General features: G+C 40.2%; 1 protein-coding gene across 1 annotated transcript in view; it reads right to left on the bottom strand.

Annotated features, from left to right (window-relative positions):
- LOC114453414 (V-set and transmembrane domain-containing protein 2A-like) overlaps window positions 1-16,617 on the bottom strand; it is a 62,318-nt gene extending 45,701 nt beyond the window's left edge. The window contains exons 1-2 of the mRNA XM_028433305.1: window positions 16,319-16,617; window positions 14,994-15,160 (exon numbers count right to left, since the gene is read on the bottom strand). Coding sequence (XP_028289106.1) covers window positions 14,994-15,160; window positions 16,319-16,397 — 246 coding nt within the window. The 5' untranslated portion in view covers window positions 16,398-16,617. The remainder of the gene's footprint in view (window positions 1-14,993; window positions 15,161-16,318) is intronic.
- Window positions 16,618-19,591: the final 2,974 nt, after the last annotated feature.

Raw genomic sequence — 19,591 nt, 5'->3', positions numbered from 1 at the left:
ATACTGTCCTCCTCATACAGCATGATCGCCCTGCCCTCCAACTAACACTCAAGAGCTGCATAACCTGAAGAACAAATAACCGCTGCAGGTTTAATTCATTGACTTATTCATTTCATTTGCACATACTTCTTGTGATCATGTGGCTCTCTCACTATCCGGATATTCATTTAGCGAGAGCCAGAGACACCTGGGACTAAATGAAATGTGTGTGAAACATGTCGATGTAACGCCTGGTTATTGCAAATAATGGCCGGCATGACCCACCTGACACTCCAGGGGATCCAAACCTAATTATGTATCCTATGAATCTGCAATTCTGATCATTCATTTTACAAAAAATGTAAATCAACTGTAATAATAATGTGGTCTTTTATCCCCAAGTGCCCACAGGTGCAAACAGTAATTAAGAAAAAAGAAGACAAATGCTACACATTTAACTATTTGCATTTTTATAGCCTCTTCTAACTACTCTGCACATCAACTGTAAAAAGAGAGCCTGGAAAAAACAACTGCTGGTCAAACATGGCTTTTTTTATACATATACATATTCACATATTCTATTTAAATACAAGATGCACTTAAATACCTCATGATTTTAAGATTAGTTATTCTTCCTGCTCTTGAATACTTTTGCTACAGCTCGTCAAAAATCCGTTTCCTGCCCTGTAAATGATGTGTACTTAGCAACTTTATAATGTTTTGTTATTTTCATGCCTTTAATTTAATTATAAAAATCCATTAACACTCTTGAAACATACTTGAGTCGTGTAATATCAGAACATTTTTTTTAACAGAAGGACTTAATGTTCACTGTGATGAATTACACGTCTTCAGAAAGTATCAAGAGGCATTTTATTCAAGTTAATCATCACTTTGCTATAAAAAATACACTAAGATACAAGAGTATTCTTTTATAGACAAATCAAAGATGTCAGCTGAGCAACTGCTTCATTTAAAAGCATACTGTGTAAGAACATCAGTGCTGCTAAGATTAATCGTGTTCCTAATTGGTTACTCAGGGACGCTGCTGTATCTAGCTCCCAGATCAGTTGGAAATGTTTGTATGATCTGAACACAGGCTTTCCCATCCGAGTAGATAACAGTACCAACAGTAGATGACCCTAAAATGGCAAGGAGGCCTTTGACAATGCTGTGTTGTTCTGCTAGACTGGTTTCCAATGAGAATAAGAGAAAATGTAGATGCACAAGCTAAAAGCGGCTCTTAGATTTGTGATTTGTCCACCTGAAAAATTCATCTGCATCCTGTGGCACCAGAGCCCTCATCATCCCACACACTTTGATAAATGAAAACATAGAAAGACAAATGTAATCAGATCATTGCTGTATTTAGACCCATTAGAAGTCCTGGATAGTGATATACAGACACCAAGATGAAGCCTTAAATGGCATATGAACAGATGCACATGGCTCGCAAGAAACCTATAGACTGTCTATGGCTGTTACAACATGGGGCATTTATCTAAGAAGCTTGAAGTATGTCAGCAACAAGGGGTTAGAGGGGAGGAGATTATCTATAGGGACCTCAACTCTTTATTTGCACCAGGCTTTAAATTCTTTTGTAAAGCTGGATGTTTTAACATGGAGGTCAGTGACTTACTTTTAGAACCAACCGCTCAATGCCAGAAGAGGAACTGCATTTTCTTTTTTGTTATTGTTTAAAGTCACTGGGTTTAATTGTCACTGCAGTATAAATGCCTAGAGAGAAGAGGTTAGGGTGATGGGATGGGTCAACAATTAATCTTAATCTGCTAATCTTAACAAAGCACCGACCTATGTGTTAATGTTTCTTAAAATCTAAGGCTTATTATTGTGCCTAAAAACGAAAAGGGTTGACTGGATTTGGATTTTAGGAAAACAGTGGCAACATCAGCAAATGCAGAGCAGACAAAGGTGGCAATTTGGTGACGCCATGAAACCTGCGTTATTATTATTTGAGGCCTCCTGCACATCCAATATCGAGTACGATGGGTGCTGGCAAATCAAATAGCACTTATCGTAACAAAGGGTTTTATCTAGAGAGTCATTGACTTTGCTGATTTGAAATAGCTTCGTCACAGGGGTTTTACTTATCTTTCAGTTTATTTGAGGAACATCTCCTGCAGCCTGTACACTGTGGATCATATCAGAGTGTTATGATGAACTGCCTGTATGGATGTTTAGGATGGAGGACGGCAAGTACATCTGGACTGCATCTTTAAAGATACAGTACTGTGCAAAACAAGCATTCAAACTAGGCTGACATCAAAGGTGTCTCGTGCAGGCATTTTAGAGAAACTGTCCGATTCAATTTGAGAAGTACTTCTGGGAGCCTGGCAGCTTCTGCCGTGACACCCAATGAATTCAGTTTCCTTTTGGTGACAGTGTAACAGAGAGGTCAAGAAGACCAGTGACAGCAAAGGATCCAGTGATTGAATTATCTGTGGCTGCTGCTGCTGTTGTGATCTCCAGCTCCGCCCACTGTCCCCCAGACACACAAAGCAATAAAGACAGTTTGCTGTTTGTCTGTGGCAATGCAGTCTCCACTATCAGATGGGGAAGAAGTGAATACAAGTTGTAAAAATGTTGAAACAAACCTTGTCATTGTTCATGTTATTAAATAGGAGGAAGGTCCATAGGTGGTTGTATAGATAGAGGCTGAAACCCATGCAGTGAAGCGTTGAAAGATGCATCTGTTCCAGCTGCATCAGCAGTGGGTCCTATTCTCTGTGTAATCCCCCTCAGCAGTATAGAAAATAGTGTATGTAAGCTGGTTTCTATGCTGTTAAATCCACATGCTACCTTAACGCCTCCATCATTACCTATTTGTTATAATCTGCCTCTGCTATCAAACAGCAAGGATAAACCATCTCCGTAATCCATGTTTAATTTCCTGCCCCCCTTGTGATATATATAAGCCCTTTTTCTGCCATCACTGGTCATTATCTGGTGCTGATTAAAGCACCAAAAGGAATATGATGGATTAAGGGGATGCTGTTGGTAAATATATTGCCTTCTGTAGATGTTTTTTTAATGAATCAATAATCCCTGTGTTTGAACTTCGCTGCATTTATAAAAAAAAAAAAAAAGTCTGAGGTAAAATAAATATCCATGTTTTGTCACTGATTGATGCAATAGCTTCTAATACCCATGAAAGGTTTTTTTATTTCATGCTCTAAAGTGTTATCTCCCAGGAAATTATGCATTTATATTCCCAGTGTGTGCATAATAGACGGAAGGGTAGCTGTGTCATTAAAAGTTATTAGTGCCTATCAGTAGATTTGGAAACAAAAAAAAAGACAAGATAAATGACACAGGCTTGGGCTCAAATTCAAATAATTTACATCGTTTTATCTGATGATAATTTATTGCATAGTGTTTGTGCCAAAAATAAGCCAGGACACAGGAACATATGTCTATGTCAAAGCCAGATACCGATTTAGCTACTAGATAGGCTGACGGCGGTAAATGAGAGGCCGACTGTGGAAAATGAAGGAGTCTCTTCCATATCAATCCACACCATGAGCCGCCCACGTTGAAGTACTTCTGGATGTGAAGCTCACCTCACTAGTCAGTTGAATTGACTGTGTGTGAAAGGCAAAGAATAAGTGAAGTAAAACGGGACAACATGCACTCCAAGAAAGACAGGGTCATTATTGTAATGATACCAACGCTGGGCTCAGGCTGCTGGGTCATAGATGGGGTGAGTTTAGGGTGATAAAAATACCTAATGTGATGCTACCTGAAAGTAAAGCTAAGCAATTTTACTCATGAAAAAAATCACCTGACTATCTATGTTAAAACAACATGAGGCTGGATCTATCAGTTTTAGAGCATATACCATATTGTTTTTGTATATATTATATATTGTATTGAGCAGATGCAGGTGAGGGTTATGCAGACAGCTAACCACCTGGGATGGTGTCAGTTATGCATTTAATTGGGTACAATCTTTGCCTTTTTTCATACGTCTGTTGGCAGCATATTGTTTACTGTGTGTGTTCAAGTCAAACATAGAAATGACAATAGCAACATTTAACTGACTATTGCTAGCTGCTAATTTCTTCTCAAACAGCCTTAAAACAGTCCAGTGGTAAAGTATAAGCACCTTGCAATGACATGTAACGTCTATATAATGATAATATTTCTTGCAGTGTGTAGGATATAGGTGGGCTGTTGTTGGTTTAGGCTCTTGCCGTGTTGTCTGTCTCTTCTTGTAATCTCCAACTCTCTCCGCGATGTAGAGATCAGGCCTCTGCAGCTAAAAATAGGTCTCTGTGACTCTGGCTGGATGTTTGCAGTTGTTGCCGTGCTGCTGAATGAATCTGGGACAATAAGGTGCCTCCATAATGGATAAAGATCTAAATAATGCTGCAGTAAAGTGCTGAAACTGCTGTGTGAAGTTTGTCATATTAGGACTGAGCCCGGCTTCACTGTCTTTTGTAACATAATTCAGGTAACTGTATTCTAAAAGAAAGAACTGGAAGTCTGACATTTACTGTAGCCTAATAGAAAACACTTTAAAAACATTTCCCCATCCTGGATTTTTTTATTTTACAAAGTTCAGATCAATTTATGCAGCTAGATCAGACCGACATGAGAAAAAACAGTGAGGCAATAATAAGCCAATAAAAAAAAAAATATTCTGTGTCTCTGGCAGTGATACAGGATAGACTTGTTTCCAATCCCTCACTAAGCTAACTAGCTTCTTAGCCCCTCTTCCCACATCACTGTGGAGGACGCGGCGACAGCTTGCTTTAATGAAGCATCAAGTCTCTGCTTTGTGAGTCTGCAGTGTTCATGTAACACTGTCTGGCCAATAGACAGAGCTGCCCAGATACACGCGGGACAGTAAATGAGGATTTGTTTTGCATGCATGTATGAATCTCTTCCAGATATTTCCCTAGAGGCTCCGTGTATCCTTATTGCATCACACCTTCCATATGTTTTTCCCATCTGCCCGGCCCTTTTTATCCCTCCCTGCATCATCTCATTTCTTCACAGCACCATAAATGGACCCGACATGGCTGAACCCACCCCAGCTAACAACTGAGCCATTTAAGGTTCCACGTCAGGGTTTTCCTGGCATGTTGCAAAGGAGAGGAGGGGATTGACCAACTCGTGCAGATAGAGGGGGGAAAAGTTGCCCTATTTAGTATTTTAATTGAGTGCAGGATCATAGAAACTGCATGGCTGCCTGGTGGAGTGCCATAATACCATAAAAGGCAGACTAATTTAAAAAAAAAAAGTGAAAATCCGAGTGCAGTTAAAATCCTTGAAAGAGTAAAAATAATCTCTCTGACCTTCAAATTTCAAAACACATTATGTTTGCACTGCGTGACAGTCCAATGAGTCACTCCAGCCTTTTGATTTCCAAAGAAAAGCAGACAGGCATCTGAATCTGATTTATCAATATAGAGGAGTAGCGGCGTGGCTTTTTTTTTTTTTTTTTTTTAACTTTCTGAGATATTGCAGAGTCGGCTGACAGAGCTCCTTCTATCATTCTCTCTGACACCAGAACAGTCAATCATATTCAATAACACTCACTCCAGTGCCATCATGAAAGAATAAATTCCCCACTAACTAGAGAACCTTGGGATAACCTTTCTCCGCTGTTTTGCTTTCTGCAGTGCTCGCCATTTACCAAGAAATAATGTGCTTTTTACTGTTTGTTTCCTCTATATTTTAAAGCATGAGTCAGGTCCTTCAGAACTGTGTTGTAATATTTTGCTAACAAGGACTGCTTGATATTTTTTATTCCTCTGAGCCTTAGAGCTCCATTATTCTAAAAACCTATTAAAAACACATCAGTGAGCAACACTTGCACCAGGTGACGTGTTCTTCATTACCATAAACACACAAACGGACATAAGGAGTTCATCTTTTCAATGCCACTGGACAGAAAGTGGCTGCATTTCCCCTAGAGGGTGCTCATGTGATTAGTAAATATGTGTGAAAATTGCTTTTCCCGAACATAATAAAGACAATATACTGTATATATGACTAAAATGACATCCTTTGGTCTCAAAGAAGGTCTTCTTAATCCACAAAACTCTTAAATTAAGGATTACGGCTAATGCCTATATTACACAGATGCCTTTGCGCGATGCATCAAATACAAATCTCCAAATGCGTTCTCACACATGATCGCCATAGATGATTGTTTCCAAATAAGACTCAAGGTCATATTAATGCTAGATGGCCATAAAGACTCACTTGTTGTGTGGTCCTTGATGCAATCTGACCATGGGACTAACACAGAGGCAGAAAAGCCACGGTCGTCACTTTGGGTTTCACTTTTGGTTCCATGTCGTCTTAACCCTAACCCCTCGGAGCAGGGCACCAGGCATGTAAACATTGTTTGACTGGTCTAAGCATTTTACTACTGTATGAGAAAAGGATGAAGATGACCATGTAGTGTATTATTTTATTTGGATTATTATTGTACTTTTTATTTAAAACAGTATTTGCATAAAGCTGTGATTAACCCAAATCCATGTTATACAAATTGCAAATAGACAGTGATCAATAGGTATTCTTTCCAACATGTACATAATGTATGTGCATGCACACATATCTGCACATGTGCATGTACATATTGACAACACCAACATTATGCTAAGATGTATTGTATTAGGGATACTTGACTGATGGGGGGGAAGCCTTTAAACATCCCTATGTCTTGTTAGACTTGCTCTCTGCAGTCACGTGGTGATGTGGAATGATTGACAAACTCCAGATATCATTCTCAACACCAGGCAGTTTGAAATGTTCAAGCACATTAGTGAACAGAAAACAAAAGATGCACTGTGTACATAACTGTACAAGATACTGGAGGTAATTAGCGATGACACATAACTGCTTAAAGGCCCTGATTTTCTCTGCTGCTGCTGCTGCTGTCCTTGCTTTGTAAACTGCAGCCATCCTCATGTTGTCTCTCATGCCCTTGTCAACTGTCAGTCACATTGACATTTGAAGCCTAAAGGAGTTTTCCTGATCAATCTCTCATTTCAGATTATTTTTTTCTTCTTCCTTTGAGTCATAAAAAGAAATAGCAGCTGAGATGACTTTTGAACTGCATGAAGCGGAGACTTATTCCTGTTTAGATTTGAGTGGCCAGTGAAACAGTGTGTTGAAGCTAAAAATCATCCACAAGGTGTAATGAAGGTCATGCATTTGTCCACTTTGTTTCTATATTATTAAGCTGTTTGGGAACTACTATGTGGAAAACCATTAAATACAGGTAGGACTGATCTGTCTGTATGTGCACAGGTTTGTCATATAGTCACTTACATTTAGTAAACATATTGTTTTTACAGTAAGAATATGCCATGATTTCAAAAGAAGCCTTTTCTTCCATGGCTGGTGACTGTAGTGGAGCTTGACAGTGAGCACTCCACAGTCCACTGCTGGAAAATGAAAGCAGCAGGCTGTTTAATGTGTCAGTGCATGCAAACACACACACACACACACACACACACACACACACCTATCACGCAGACAGCCACCTCCCCACAGAGAACTCATGTTCGCCACGAACGCTCGGAAACCATTACAGATTATTACAGGCGTGTGCATGCATAGCAGGCCACCGGGGCTGATGAGAGCAGTTACCGGGCGCATCATATTGACTCCGGGTGCAGTTATCGCAGCGAGTAGGAGGAGGCTGTGATGGAGGGGTGGAGAGGCAGACAGTAAGGTCACTCGGAGAGCACGGCGGGCCAATGGATTTTATGCTTCCTTGCTGTTACACTCGGTGGATTTATAAACTCACTTGTTAAGAGAGGTAAAGCTCGCTGTGGCTTGAGTGCATTGTGGTCAAAGTGCGCTGGTGGATGTTTTATGTAATGGTCATTTGTATTCTTACTGCAGGCCATCCGATACCTATTTTCTCTGGCGGCACCCGGGCGAGGGTATCTTTTCATTTTATTTATTTTTTTAAATTCGTCTCACTGTTACAGACACATCACAGCAGCGTTGTTTAATATATCGCAGGTAGATCTAGGGCTGAATCCAGCAGCAGCAGCAGCTGCAGCATCACACCAGCTATTCATGCACTCCAGGTGGTATTTGAGGAATGAAATGCATGTATGAATTTTTAAACGGCACATATCTGCATGGAGTCTCTGGCATCGTCTCTGATTATTGGTGCTTTAGCTTGATCCAGCTTTGAAATTCATACTGTCAAGGCTTATCCTTCCTCACGTCCTAGATATGCATTATTTTTCCACTCACAGAGTTCACTAAATCGATTCTAAGCTGTTTTTATTTTTATACTTAACCTCAACAGGAATAATAAGTAAGCAACTGAAAAAAAAGTCGACAAGCACTGGCTGAAAGGATCAGAACAGTTACCTCCACAGATAAAACTAAGCTTTTCTCCCTTTCCCCCTCTTTTATCCAAACATAATCCCACACCAAATAGAATTACCAGTGGACAGGGTGGTAAAGATTTACTCAATAAATTGATCTTATGGCAAACAACAGCAGCCGGATTAGCCGGATAAAAAAAGAGAGATCAAACCCCGAGAAGATTCCAATCCACCTCTTCAGAATAAGAGGGATTTAGGGTTTAAAATCAAAAGGGACGATCATGAATGTATTTCTAAATTGAAATACATGGAAATGAGGCTCTGTCCACCATGTGTGACCAAAGGCCACCCTTCAGGTATTACCATTACCCAGGAGGTTGCCTGCGTCTGTGAGAGAGGTCAAAGCAGCAAAGCAGGACTATAGCCTCAGGATATACTTATTCAGTGTTGCTGTATTTATGATTTTCTCCAGTGGAAGCACCTTATGACCGCACCACTCACCTCTAAGTATAGAAAGAATGTGTATGCTGAATGTCCAGCATTTTTTGTTGATTAGATCATTCCAGACCTTTAAGTCAGAATGGTATTTTTGACAGGCTGATGAAGATTGAGGAAAATGATCCAGGAAGATGGATTCTATAGATGTTTTTATTGATTTTGCATCTTGGAGAAAGCATTAGCAGATATGGATTTTTCCTGTCGCATCACCGTGTGTATGCATGACAATCAATGCATAGACACAATGAGGCATGCTCGCAATTTTAAAATTAAATGAATATTCTGGGGGTATTTTTTTCCCTTTAATTGAAGGTTGGTGAGCATTAGGAAGCATGAGGGCAGTGGCTGGATTTAAACCACTGGCTTTCAGCTTATGGGGTGCTGAATTTACCAGGTGGTAAATTAGTCAGAGTGCCCCAAACTGGCCACACATTTTAATTCTTTGAACTGATCTGTCTGTAAAGTAGCTGACATGAAGATGTAAGTTTGACATACCTGCAACTTGGTTGTGGTATTATTAGTTGCATTGCTTTTCTGTATTTGCAGTGCCTGTGTTTGATGAAGAGGCTTTTTTAATTTGCCATCCATTGACATCCATTTTTGGATTTAAGGAAGCCACATTTTTGTAGAAGCATTTATCAAGGCATGTTTGGTTACAGGATCTGGGTCACAGATACACACCCTGTCATTTCAAACTAAAAAAGACTGATGACTGTGAGTCATATGATACAGTGAACAATACTATACAAGAAAACCAGAAACATTCAAGATGCCCGATGAGTGTAGGACTGTTGTATAAAGCATGGTGAACAGTTGTGCGTTTTGTTCCAATTTAATGTATGAAAGGCATAGCTGAGCAGACCTAGAGCATCCAAGAGACTGCACGCTGCATCGACAGTGTTGGAGAGGACCCTGTGAGCCTCTGACCGTAGACCGAGTCCAGCTCACTGTTTCCTCTACCATTATATTAGGGGGGCGGCCTCCCACCAGCAGACAGAGTGCGTGTTGTTTTGCTCACGATTGCTCATGACATGCTAGGTGGATAAACTGAACTCCGTTGACTATGCTAAGCTAACGGTAGCGTAGCTTAACTTAGCTACCGTTAGGGCACCCTGCACGCCCCCTAGCTGTAAACTAGCTGCAGCTCATTACAACAATCACTGAATTTAATTGAGTTTCTCTCTTAACTGCATCCTCAATTCCATTCCTATAAAGATGCACTAAATTCTCTGTATCCTCTGAGAGCTGCACTTCAGCCTTTATAGATGACAATCCAACATGCCAAAAAAGAGCTCTAATCATTTGCAATCACAGCCTACATAGCGTCAGTTTTGCAGTTTGAAAGCTGCAGCCAGAATGCCATACCGAATGATGACCCTGCATTTCCAGAGCAATCTGCTCGTGTTCTGTAACAGCAAATGTTTAACTCACACTCTGCTCTCCTCCTCTCTGTGTATCTTTGAGTTGAATCAACAACATCACAAGTGTAGCAAATCCCGTCAACAGCATGACTCCTCTTTGTCATGGAGGTGTGAATATTTTCTTCTTGTGTGTCTGTGTTTGTGCATAATTATGAACTGGCAGCATGTCATTTATAATCTGAGAGGAGAATCATTTACCACTTGTTGTGGCAGCTGAAGCCAAACAGCAGCTTTCTGTATTGACTTGTTTTCGTCTTTCCCTTTTCTCTAATCCGTGTCCACCACAGTGTTGGAGAATCTTGAGAAATGAGCACAAAGGCTGCGACAGCATGAACGTTGTTTTCCCCTAATACAAATGTCACTTATTGAAAAAATGTACAAATTGGACATGCTATTCTTCTTCTATGTTAAAAAACAAAACAAAGAAAGCAAACAAAAACCTGCAGCTGTAGGAATGTCAGCTGAGAATAAAGCAGCAATTAACCCTGTGAACTTCTAAATTGCATTCATTTTTTTCAATAAAAAAATCACTATTGTATCAAAGTTAGAAACTGTAAAAGCACAAAGACCTGAAAGACAACTTGAGATTTCTGATGGTCCTTGAATGCATCATGTGTGACCTATGGTTCCTTCTGAAAATGCAACCAAATCTGAAGTCAAATGGTGTTATATAGTCTAAATGACATTGAAAACTTGATAAACCATTCGATTTGCACAAACAAAACAATTTCTGAACTCCTTAGCTTAGACTAGGAAGCATTAAGTGAGGTGTATGACCAGCAACTGCATGACAAAAATTCAGCATTTTGTTTTTTGCTAACCTGCAGGCTTTTCATGGTTGTTGCGAAGAGAAAAAAAAATAAAAAATGTAAAATCTGATTTTAGAGGCTGGAAAAGTAAAAAATAATTAAATGTAAATGACACATGGAGCTTCTGTTTTATTCATACAAATGTGGGATTATAGTTTTTTATATACATACTAATTCCAGTTTTTTAAAAATCAATAACGTACAAAAATGTGCTTTCATCAGTATGAATGACTTTTATGATGTATGTCTTCATAGCCATGTTACACAGCACAAATAATATACTTGAGTCCTCTCTACTTGTAGCCTTGATTGTTTCTTTAGAGGCAGGATTTTATATTGCAGTGAAAAGGACTTAAAATGGGGTTCAGAGGGTTATTAGATGGAAATAGTCCCTTTAAAATGTACTGATTCTTCTTCTATTTAGCAGTCAACAATGAAGAGCAGATGAACAATGTGTCAAAGTAGATTGAACCTAATTATCTTTACTGAACCCAGGCTAGCTCGACTGTAAACTTTTAACTGTGCAAGTGAGCAGAAAGTCAGTTTATGTGTTGATTAGGAGGGTAATTACAGATGACATTTTGTTGCTGAAGTTGAAGCTTGGCATTAAAAATTAGCTGCCTGATTAACAATGACACATCAGCAGAAATCAATGTCCATTAACTAAATAAATGTGTCCTCACACAAACCAAATGTGCACTTTTTGCGGAAATAATCTAAGGATACTTCTAGCACTCTGTCGCTTAGTCATTCCAGCATGACTGTGCAGATAAAAGCTGTTACATAAGCACTGCAACAGATGTAATTTACAGATTTCACTTCATAATGCATCTTTAAATAAACAGCAGAACTGTGCATGAGTTTGAGAGCGAGTGTATGAATGTGTAGGCGTTTCAGATACTTTCACAATTCAGGATGGTTTTACATACTTAGTCAGTTTTTTTATTTTGAATGGAGAGCTTGTGTAACAAGCTAACAGAATATATAAGGTTACACACGCCCTGCTTAAAAGGTTTAATGTGTGAAATGGTTCAGTGCCTCTTATTATAGGTCTGCTTAGTGTTTAAACCTCCAAATTTCCTCTTCAAAATAAAAGCTTGTAAATTAGCTTCCTGAATTAAATCACCCCATTAAAAGAGCATCTGAAGCCCCAGGCTATTTTTTTAAATTCCTCCTGAAATTAAATAAAATAAAAAAACAAAACATTCAGTATCAGCTCTACATCTTTAAATTACAATGAGTCTCTCTGTCTCCATCCAAAATGAGAGTCGAAACACTCAACTAACAATTGGTGCTTTTTATTTACGCCTAATCAAACCTGGAAATGAGAAACCAAATACCAGTCTTATACAATTAACCATGTAAACAATGAGGTTATTGAGCCTCTTCTAAATATCACTCACCCAAATGTGATGCAACAGAATCACAACAACGTTGCACCCATTTTACTCGTAGTAGCACAGGGTTTACTAAAAGTGCTGCTCTCCTCTAAAAATGGCAGCAGGATGCTTTTTAGTGACAGACTCAGCCTGGTTTCCCTGCTGTGTGGGGGAAAGAGGTGGACAGACTCTCCCAGTGGTTTACAGCCTGGTTTTGTAACGTTCAACATGGCTGCTCTGTATCATTCTCAGATACGACTAACCTTCTGTTCAAAAGTGAAACATTGAAAACATGATTCTTGAAAATATGTGTATTAATAACAGATTGTTTTGATGACAATGAAGATAAGTATGATTGCATAACAGTGTTATTTCTGTCAGCACAGTCAGCATATGGAGGAAACACCTACACTGTAAGAAATTAAAGTTCTGAACTGTATTGCGGAGGTTTCATAACTAAGTTTTAAATGTTAAAATATTGTTGTGTTATGTGGTTGCTTATTTACACTCAGTGCTTTTACATGCGCATGAGTAACCTAGACATGATCGACTTTACAGTATCCTGACTGTCAACAGCCTGGTGGATAAGACACCTCATCCTGGATGCTACCTGGAGTGCTCCAATTGACACGAGGAATAAAGTATTGTTGTGCAACTGCATACAGATGATCGAAAACCCAGATAATATTTTGATATAAATTACCACGTTTTAATGTCCCATTCTTGATGAACTCTTTATCCAGGACAGGATCAAAACCAGGATACTGATCTGCATGACACACTAACTTATTGATGCGTTCTAGTAACATTATGCTTTTTAAACTGTTACAAATGTGGTGTCATCTCCAGTGTGTGAGGTGCAGGTACCCTGAAGCTTTTCAGGTCACCATTCTCTTTGGGAAGCGTACATTAGCAGATTATAATGATCATTTTATAAGATGTCTGGTAACTCAGACTACAGAATAATATGCCATATTGACGACATTAGATATGATAAATAGGAGAGAATCCTGCTCTCTTACATATATAGTATCCGTTTCTCGTCTGTTAGAGTGAACCTGGCCGGCACTTCACTGTTCAAAAATACACCAATGTGCAGATGTGTTACGTAACTGTCTATAGTTATATTTTCTCTTTCTCTCCGTGGAGCATGGAGCATGTATGCATGTTATAAATAATATTCCAGATGGTTGGATAAGATGGATTCTAGCAATCTGACAGTACTCGTAAAGCTGAAGGACCTGGGTGATTAAGGGTTAAAGATGAAGCATCCATCTAACTTTTTAGCGCTGCCTCTTTTCATGTCAGCCTTTCAAACATCCAACAACTCTTACTTTTTCATGCATGTGGCTTATATTTGCATAAACATTTGCATTCTAAGACATGGCACTCATTTCCTCTGAATTTCCAGGAGACCAGCTGGTTTCCTAAGCAGCTTCTCTCTCTCTCTCACACACACACTCACACATGCACAGCTTTGACTCCATTCAAACTGCAACACAACACACACAGCAGCTTCCATTTCAAACAGCCTTTCCCTGATAAGAAATATGGGTAACAATGTGATGTCTGCATCAATAGGCTACTTCAGCCCAACATCCAAGAGTCACGTGGGATCAAACCAACATCAAAGCCTGGGCGACGCCACTATAAGAGCCGGGCAACAATGGCACAATAATTAAAGCCACATGGATATCCAGACACCCTCCCCTGTCATACGCACATCTGCCTTCCCCTTTTGTCACAGAAATAGAAAGAGCACCTTTTGATGTCTGTCATGACAATACAGCAGCACCTTCCAAATCTTGACATGCAGCTACCTACACACTCATGCACACACACATCCATTTGTATGCAGTCAACACATTTAGCCGCTCTCATCCACTAAGCAGGCGATCATTATTTGAGGGTGAGCTGTCATAACCAGCTGTAATGCAACGGCAATACATAACAAAAAAAAAAGCCTAAGCACTTCCAGAGCTCTGTTTAATGAGGCAAAATGCAAGAATATGCTTCAGCTATATTGATTCAGCCACTTTTTATCAATTCATGAATAGTCAGGCTCATTTACTTCATTTATCATGTAATTAATATCCAGAACCAGCTAATTTTTTTTCACAGTAGTCTTTGATTAATGCTCTTATTTTTCCCCCCTTGATGGGACTGCCTCCTGCTCAGTGTGTGGAGGGATTATTTTAACTGTTTCAGGGGGACTGAGGTGTCTAACATCAGTTCTCTTCCTGGATCTGTGTGGAAGAAATTGTAACTTTCAGATTTGTTTTTGATGAAGTCAAGGCAGCAGCTGGAGATATTTGAAGGTCATAGCATGCTGCTCCATGGAAGGAAATGGGTCAATAAAAAGTTTTGGCATGAGTGCCCGACCTTGTCCCAACGGGGCTTCTGCAGGCACGACGCTGATGACATAAGGCGCTTTGTGCGTAACAGCGTGGATACATGTTGGATGCTACCTTCATCAGTGGGTGTGCATTTAAAACATACCTCGCACAGGAAAGAGAGAGAGAGAGAGAGCGATAGAGAGGAAGGGAGGGAGAGAGAGAGAGAGAGAGACCCTTGTACCTCTTGAGCATCGACGTCCTCCTCGCTGTCAGTGGGCTCCGGCGCTTTCACGAACCACCACTGGATCTCCAAATACACAGAGGCGGTTCCGCTCTGGAAAGCGCACGCCATTTCTATGTTTTGTCCCTCTTTAACCGTCATGTTGGAGGGCAGATCCGTGAAGCGACCTGCAGATGAGAGAAGGAAGTGGAGAGGGTAAGAGGAGGAGGAGGTGGGTAATAAAGACGAGGTTGAAGGTTGTGTGATTTCTTAACGCAAAATAAACCCTTGGTGACTGAATCACCACACTGGTAACAACAGCTGTGTTTTTGGAACCAAGCGCGTGATAAAGGTGCGTTTTTGTTTTAATTGAAGGAGATGGTGCCCCCCCCCCCCTCACCCTCCCTTCACCTCCTCCTCCTGCCCCCCCCCTTCTCCTCTTCCCTGTCACAGACACTGACGCGTCTTCATCGGGAATTTACAAGAACGCCGCACAGTCGCACCGTGGCTACATTATCCAGACACTTAATTACACGCAGGGGATTTTTTTTCGTCTAATTCCCACTTTATTCATCCGTGTGCCTGTAGCTGTTGTGTAGCTATGTATAACCCTGTTAAAATCCTAAATATTCCGCATCGAAGCAGAATAAGTGCAAAGACCAAACAGCGCAAAAACAAAAAAATCCCCTAGAAAATGCAGTTTGTTTGGATGGAGGCTAAAAAAAGCATAGAAACTTTGGCGCCAACGCATCGATAATACTGTTTCTAACAAACTCCCAGCCTGTTCAGAGTCTTAACATGTCCGCTGCGTGTGGAGGAGAGCAGCGCACGGAGGCAGTTTGAAAGTGGGGGTCTGAGCCGGATGGAGCGGACGGAATGTGGAGCGGCGCTTTCAGGACCACGGACAGCCGCATGCAGCAGCTGTCCGCGGTGCTGAAACCACCAACTGCCCGCTCACTTTTGTCCCCATACATGAAAGAAGTTGTATTAATTCACCAAGCTTCATATTTTATGACATGAAATAAACAGACATGCAGCTGCCCCTTCGCTGCGACGTGAAATGACTTGATTCCAAACAATCACCAGTTGCATTTTTATCACCAGTGGAAAAACCTTCCTTATCCTCACAAGCGTGAGATCGCCTTCCATCCACATTTCAGTGCTCATTACAATCCAGGTCACTTAAAACATTTTCCTCATTTGCTGTCTTTTTTCCTCCAGAACGGCTGCGCACTTTTAACACTTTCTCCGACCGAGCAGCTCCCAGCACGCAGGGCAGCAAAAACCTACACGATCTCACATAAGACTGTTAAAAAAGGAGAGAAAAAGAAATCCGCCGTTCTTACCTTCAAAGGAGAATCCAAACTGAAAACAAAATCCAGCTAAGAAAACAAATCCAACAGTATCATGAGAGGTCCACATCATTCCAGTTATAGAGGGGTTGTTTTTTTACATCAGCCGAAGGAGGGAAAAAGACGAATCTTTCCAAAAATATATATTCACGCCAGCAAAATCAAACAGTTGCTGGGCGAGCGTGTTGAAACGGAGATGTCCAGAGGTTGAACATGCTGGAAAACTACAGCTTTGTCGTTGCTGAAGTTCTCTTTTTTTCCTCCCTCTCTCTGCGGAAGAGACTGTCGACTGCTTGGCTGTGCTGAAGTCTGTGGAATAACCGGGCTGCAGTCTTCTTCTTCTGCTGCGCTACCGGAGACACGTCAGTCTAGTGGATCACTGTGGCTTCCACACATTCCGCACACCTCTGCAAATCTAGTCCTCATCCGGCCCTTTGCTGTCACCTTGACCGCTTCATTTAAAAAAATAAAAAATAAAATAAACATTGACGTGCCGCGGATTCCGACATCAATAATGAAGGGATTTTATTTTGAAATGTTGCAATGCTGTGAGGAGTTTTAGACCTTTAAGACAATCCGCTGCTACTTATCAACAACACAGACACGTGCAGAGTTCATTTTTTCAACATAAAAAGCCTTGCGTATTTGATGAGGGTGTGTCCAACTCTTGAGTGCGCATCTAAGAGGCCGTAAAACAATATTGGAGCAATGCATGGGAGGGGGGATGGCGGAGATGGACCAGCGACCCGGCAAGTGCAGGGCGAGCACAGCATGTCCTCAGTCATTAAGCCAGAAGAGATCCTGCCGGAATATTATTAGTCTCCCGGGCAGACAGAACACTTCGCCCTTTGTTGCGCTATAGGCACAAATCGTGCCACTAATGTTTGCTCTTAATTGAATCAGAGGCCAATCAGGGATCGTCCTTTGGGGCGAGGGTTTTTACTCTTCCGTTAACAGGAGGGTCTGTGGGCAGAGGTGTTACAGGGAATTACTGAGCCCTGCTGGGTCACAGCAGATCCACTGGATGGAGTGGATTAAAGTTACGCAATGATTCAGTGATCTAAACACTGCTGGCTCTGATGTTGGTAAGGCTCAGATCTGTGCTGTAAGAAGATGCAGACAGGGCAGTATCAACAAATGACACACAATTTTACACAATTATGCACATTTCCCCACAATGTGTAACCCCGTACTTTCTGACACATGTGTTATTGTGATAAATTACTTCTTTTTTTCAGATTTAATTTAATTTTATTTGAGCTAAACATGCAGTGGAATGTGTCTTTAAAAGTAAACATCACTTTAAACCAAATGCTCAGTCAATAAGTAAAAATCAAAGCACAGCTTAATAAATATTCTGTAACACACCTCAGCCTCCATCTTCTTTAGCTTCATGAATTCAGATTAAATATGTCTGCAGGTTGATTATTTGCCTCTGAGGTTACCTCAGATTTGGAGTTAATGTATTTCAAACAGGAAATATGGGCATTTCTGTGGCACACATCTTAAACATCAAACTACGGAGCACTCAGGGATTCATACTAGTTACAAACTAGGACATGCTGATTAAAACTACTATCTGTAATGAATCCACATGATTTAACTCGGATAGTTTAGACATAAGATTTTCTCTAGGCTTCTCCATATCGCTTTAAGTGTCAACCCTTTCCACAAAGGGCATCTCTGGATGTGTTTGTTACTAGAAGGGGAACTGCTGCCTTTGTTCAAAGGCGTAACTCTACTTTGACTGAAGAGGCTCTGGTCTAATTAAAAAGAGGCTCTGGCAACATTGTGCTTCATTCTGTTGAAACAAATTTGGTAAGGATGCGGTTCAGGCCTAATACCATCAGTGTCCCTGACTCATTGTTGCTTACTTGCTGATTTGGAAAAGCTCACTCTCTGTGGTGGTGATGGGAGCTCAGAGGCTTATTGTATTTCAAAAGTTTTCCAAGTGTCTGTCATTCACAAGGTTGTCACTTTTTTAAGCCCAGTGGTTGTGGAGCTGTGACCAGCTGAATGTGGAAACGTTTCTTCTTTAAGTGGAAATTCTCACAGAATTGCCTCAAACCTTGAAATAAGAGATTGATTTATAAAACGTTTGTAGAATGGCACAAAACTTTCTGTTATTGACAACCGTAAATTTCTAATGATAAAAACCCTTGATACGTTTTCTCAAAACTATAATAAATAAATGTGGATCATAAAAGCAAAAGAACTCAACATGCGTAGGTTCCTTTCAGCTACTTTTTTCTTATGAGCCCAGTTAAAACATCTCGCTAATAGAATTCCCTCCGTCCTTCAAATTTTCATCATTGATAGGGGATGGATTTAATTTGAATTGTTTGTAAATTATGTGCATGGTGTGTTGTCCTCCATTCTACTCTAACCTCCACTTGACATACAGTATACAGTACAGCTATGGTACAGTCATCTCCTTCATTTTAGGCTTTTAACCACGGCCCTGTAATGTTTATGGGAAAGTTATGATGCATTTAATACAAGTTTTTTCCACACTGTTAAATCTGAGTCAATAAAAAAAGTTCATTTTAAAACAAAAATGGGGTTTTAATGGTCAACTTGCTTTTTCCCCCCATAAGACAAAATGCAATAAAATAGTTCTAGGCAGACAACTTATTTTAATCTGCTGGCTAACTCAGATAAACAAAATCACAAAAAACACATTTTTACATTTTGTAAGTGTTTAATGACATTCAAATCTATTTAAAAATGCAGTATAAGGAGACTCCTGATTGGCCGCAGCCCAGCTACACCTGCATGCCTCTGTCAGTTTTTCCCTCCCATCTGTTTTGTGGTCCTGTATGGATCGATGTGTACACATCAGTCACACATTTGTCGCACAGGTGCACCTTGTATGTGAAACGGTACATCAGCATGCACCTGTCGAGATCACAAAGCACTGATAATCCATGTTTGTATACTGTTGTGTTGTGTTTACATTATCATTCATAGTAATTATTTACAAAATAGCTTAATTACTGTACTCCTAAATTTGTGTTTGGTGTTAAAATATCACGCAGACACACAGCTCTGTATTACTCGGTTTATTTCATTTGAGGCACTTATCTCCTTGGTATTCACAAGAGGAGAATTGTTTTCCTATTTATTTTTAATAACAGGATGTTGTATGAAAATAAACGAGGGTGTTGTAATTTTAGGTTTCACCTCATAGTGTGAGTGTCACTGCAACACACTGTGTGTGCTGGTACTCATGTATATGCTTATTTTACTCTAGTAAGAGAATAATAA

Source organism: Parambassis ranga, chromosome 20 (assembly GCF_900634625.1).
Source record: "Parambassis ranga chromosome 20, fParRan2.1, whole genome shotgun sequence".
NCBI classification, from domain to species: domain Eukaryota; kingdom Metazoa; phylum Chordata; class Actinopteri; family Ambassidae; genus Parambassis; species Parambassis ranga.
This window is presented reverse-complemented; position numbering and strand designations above follow the sequence as displayed.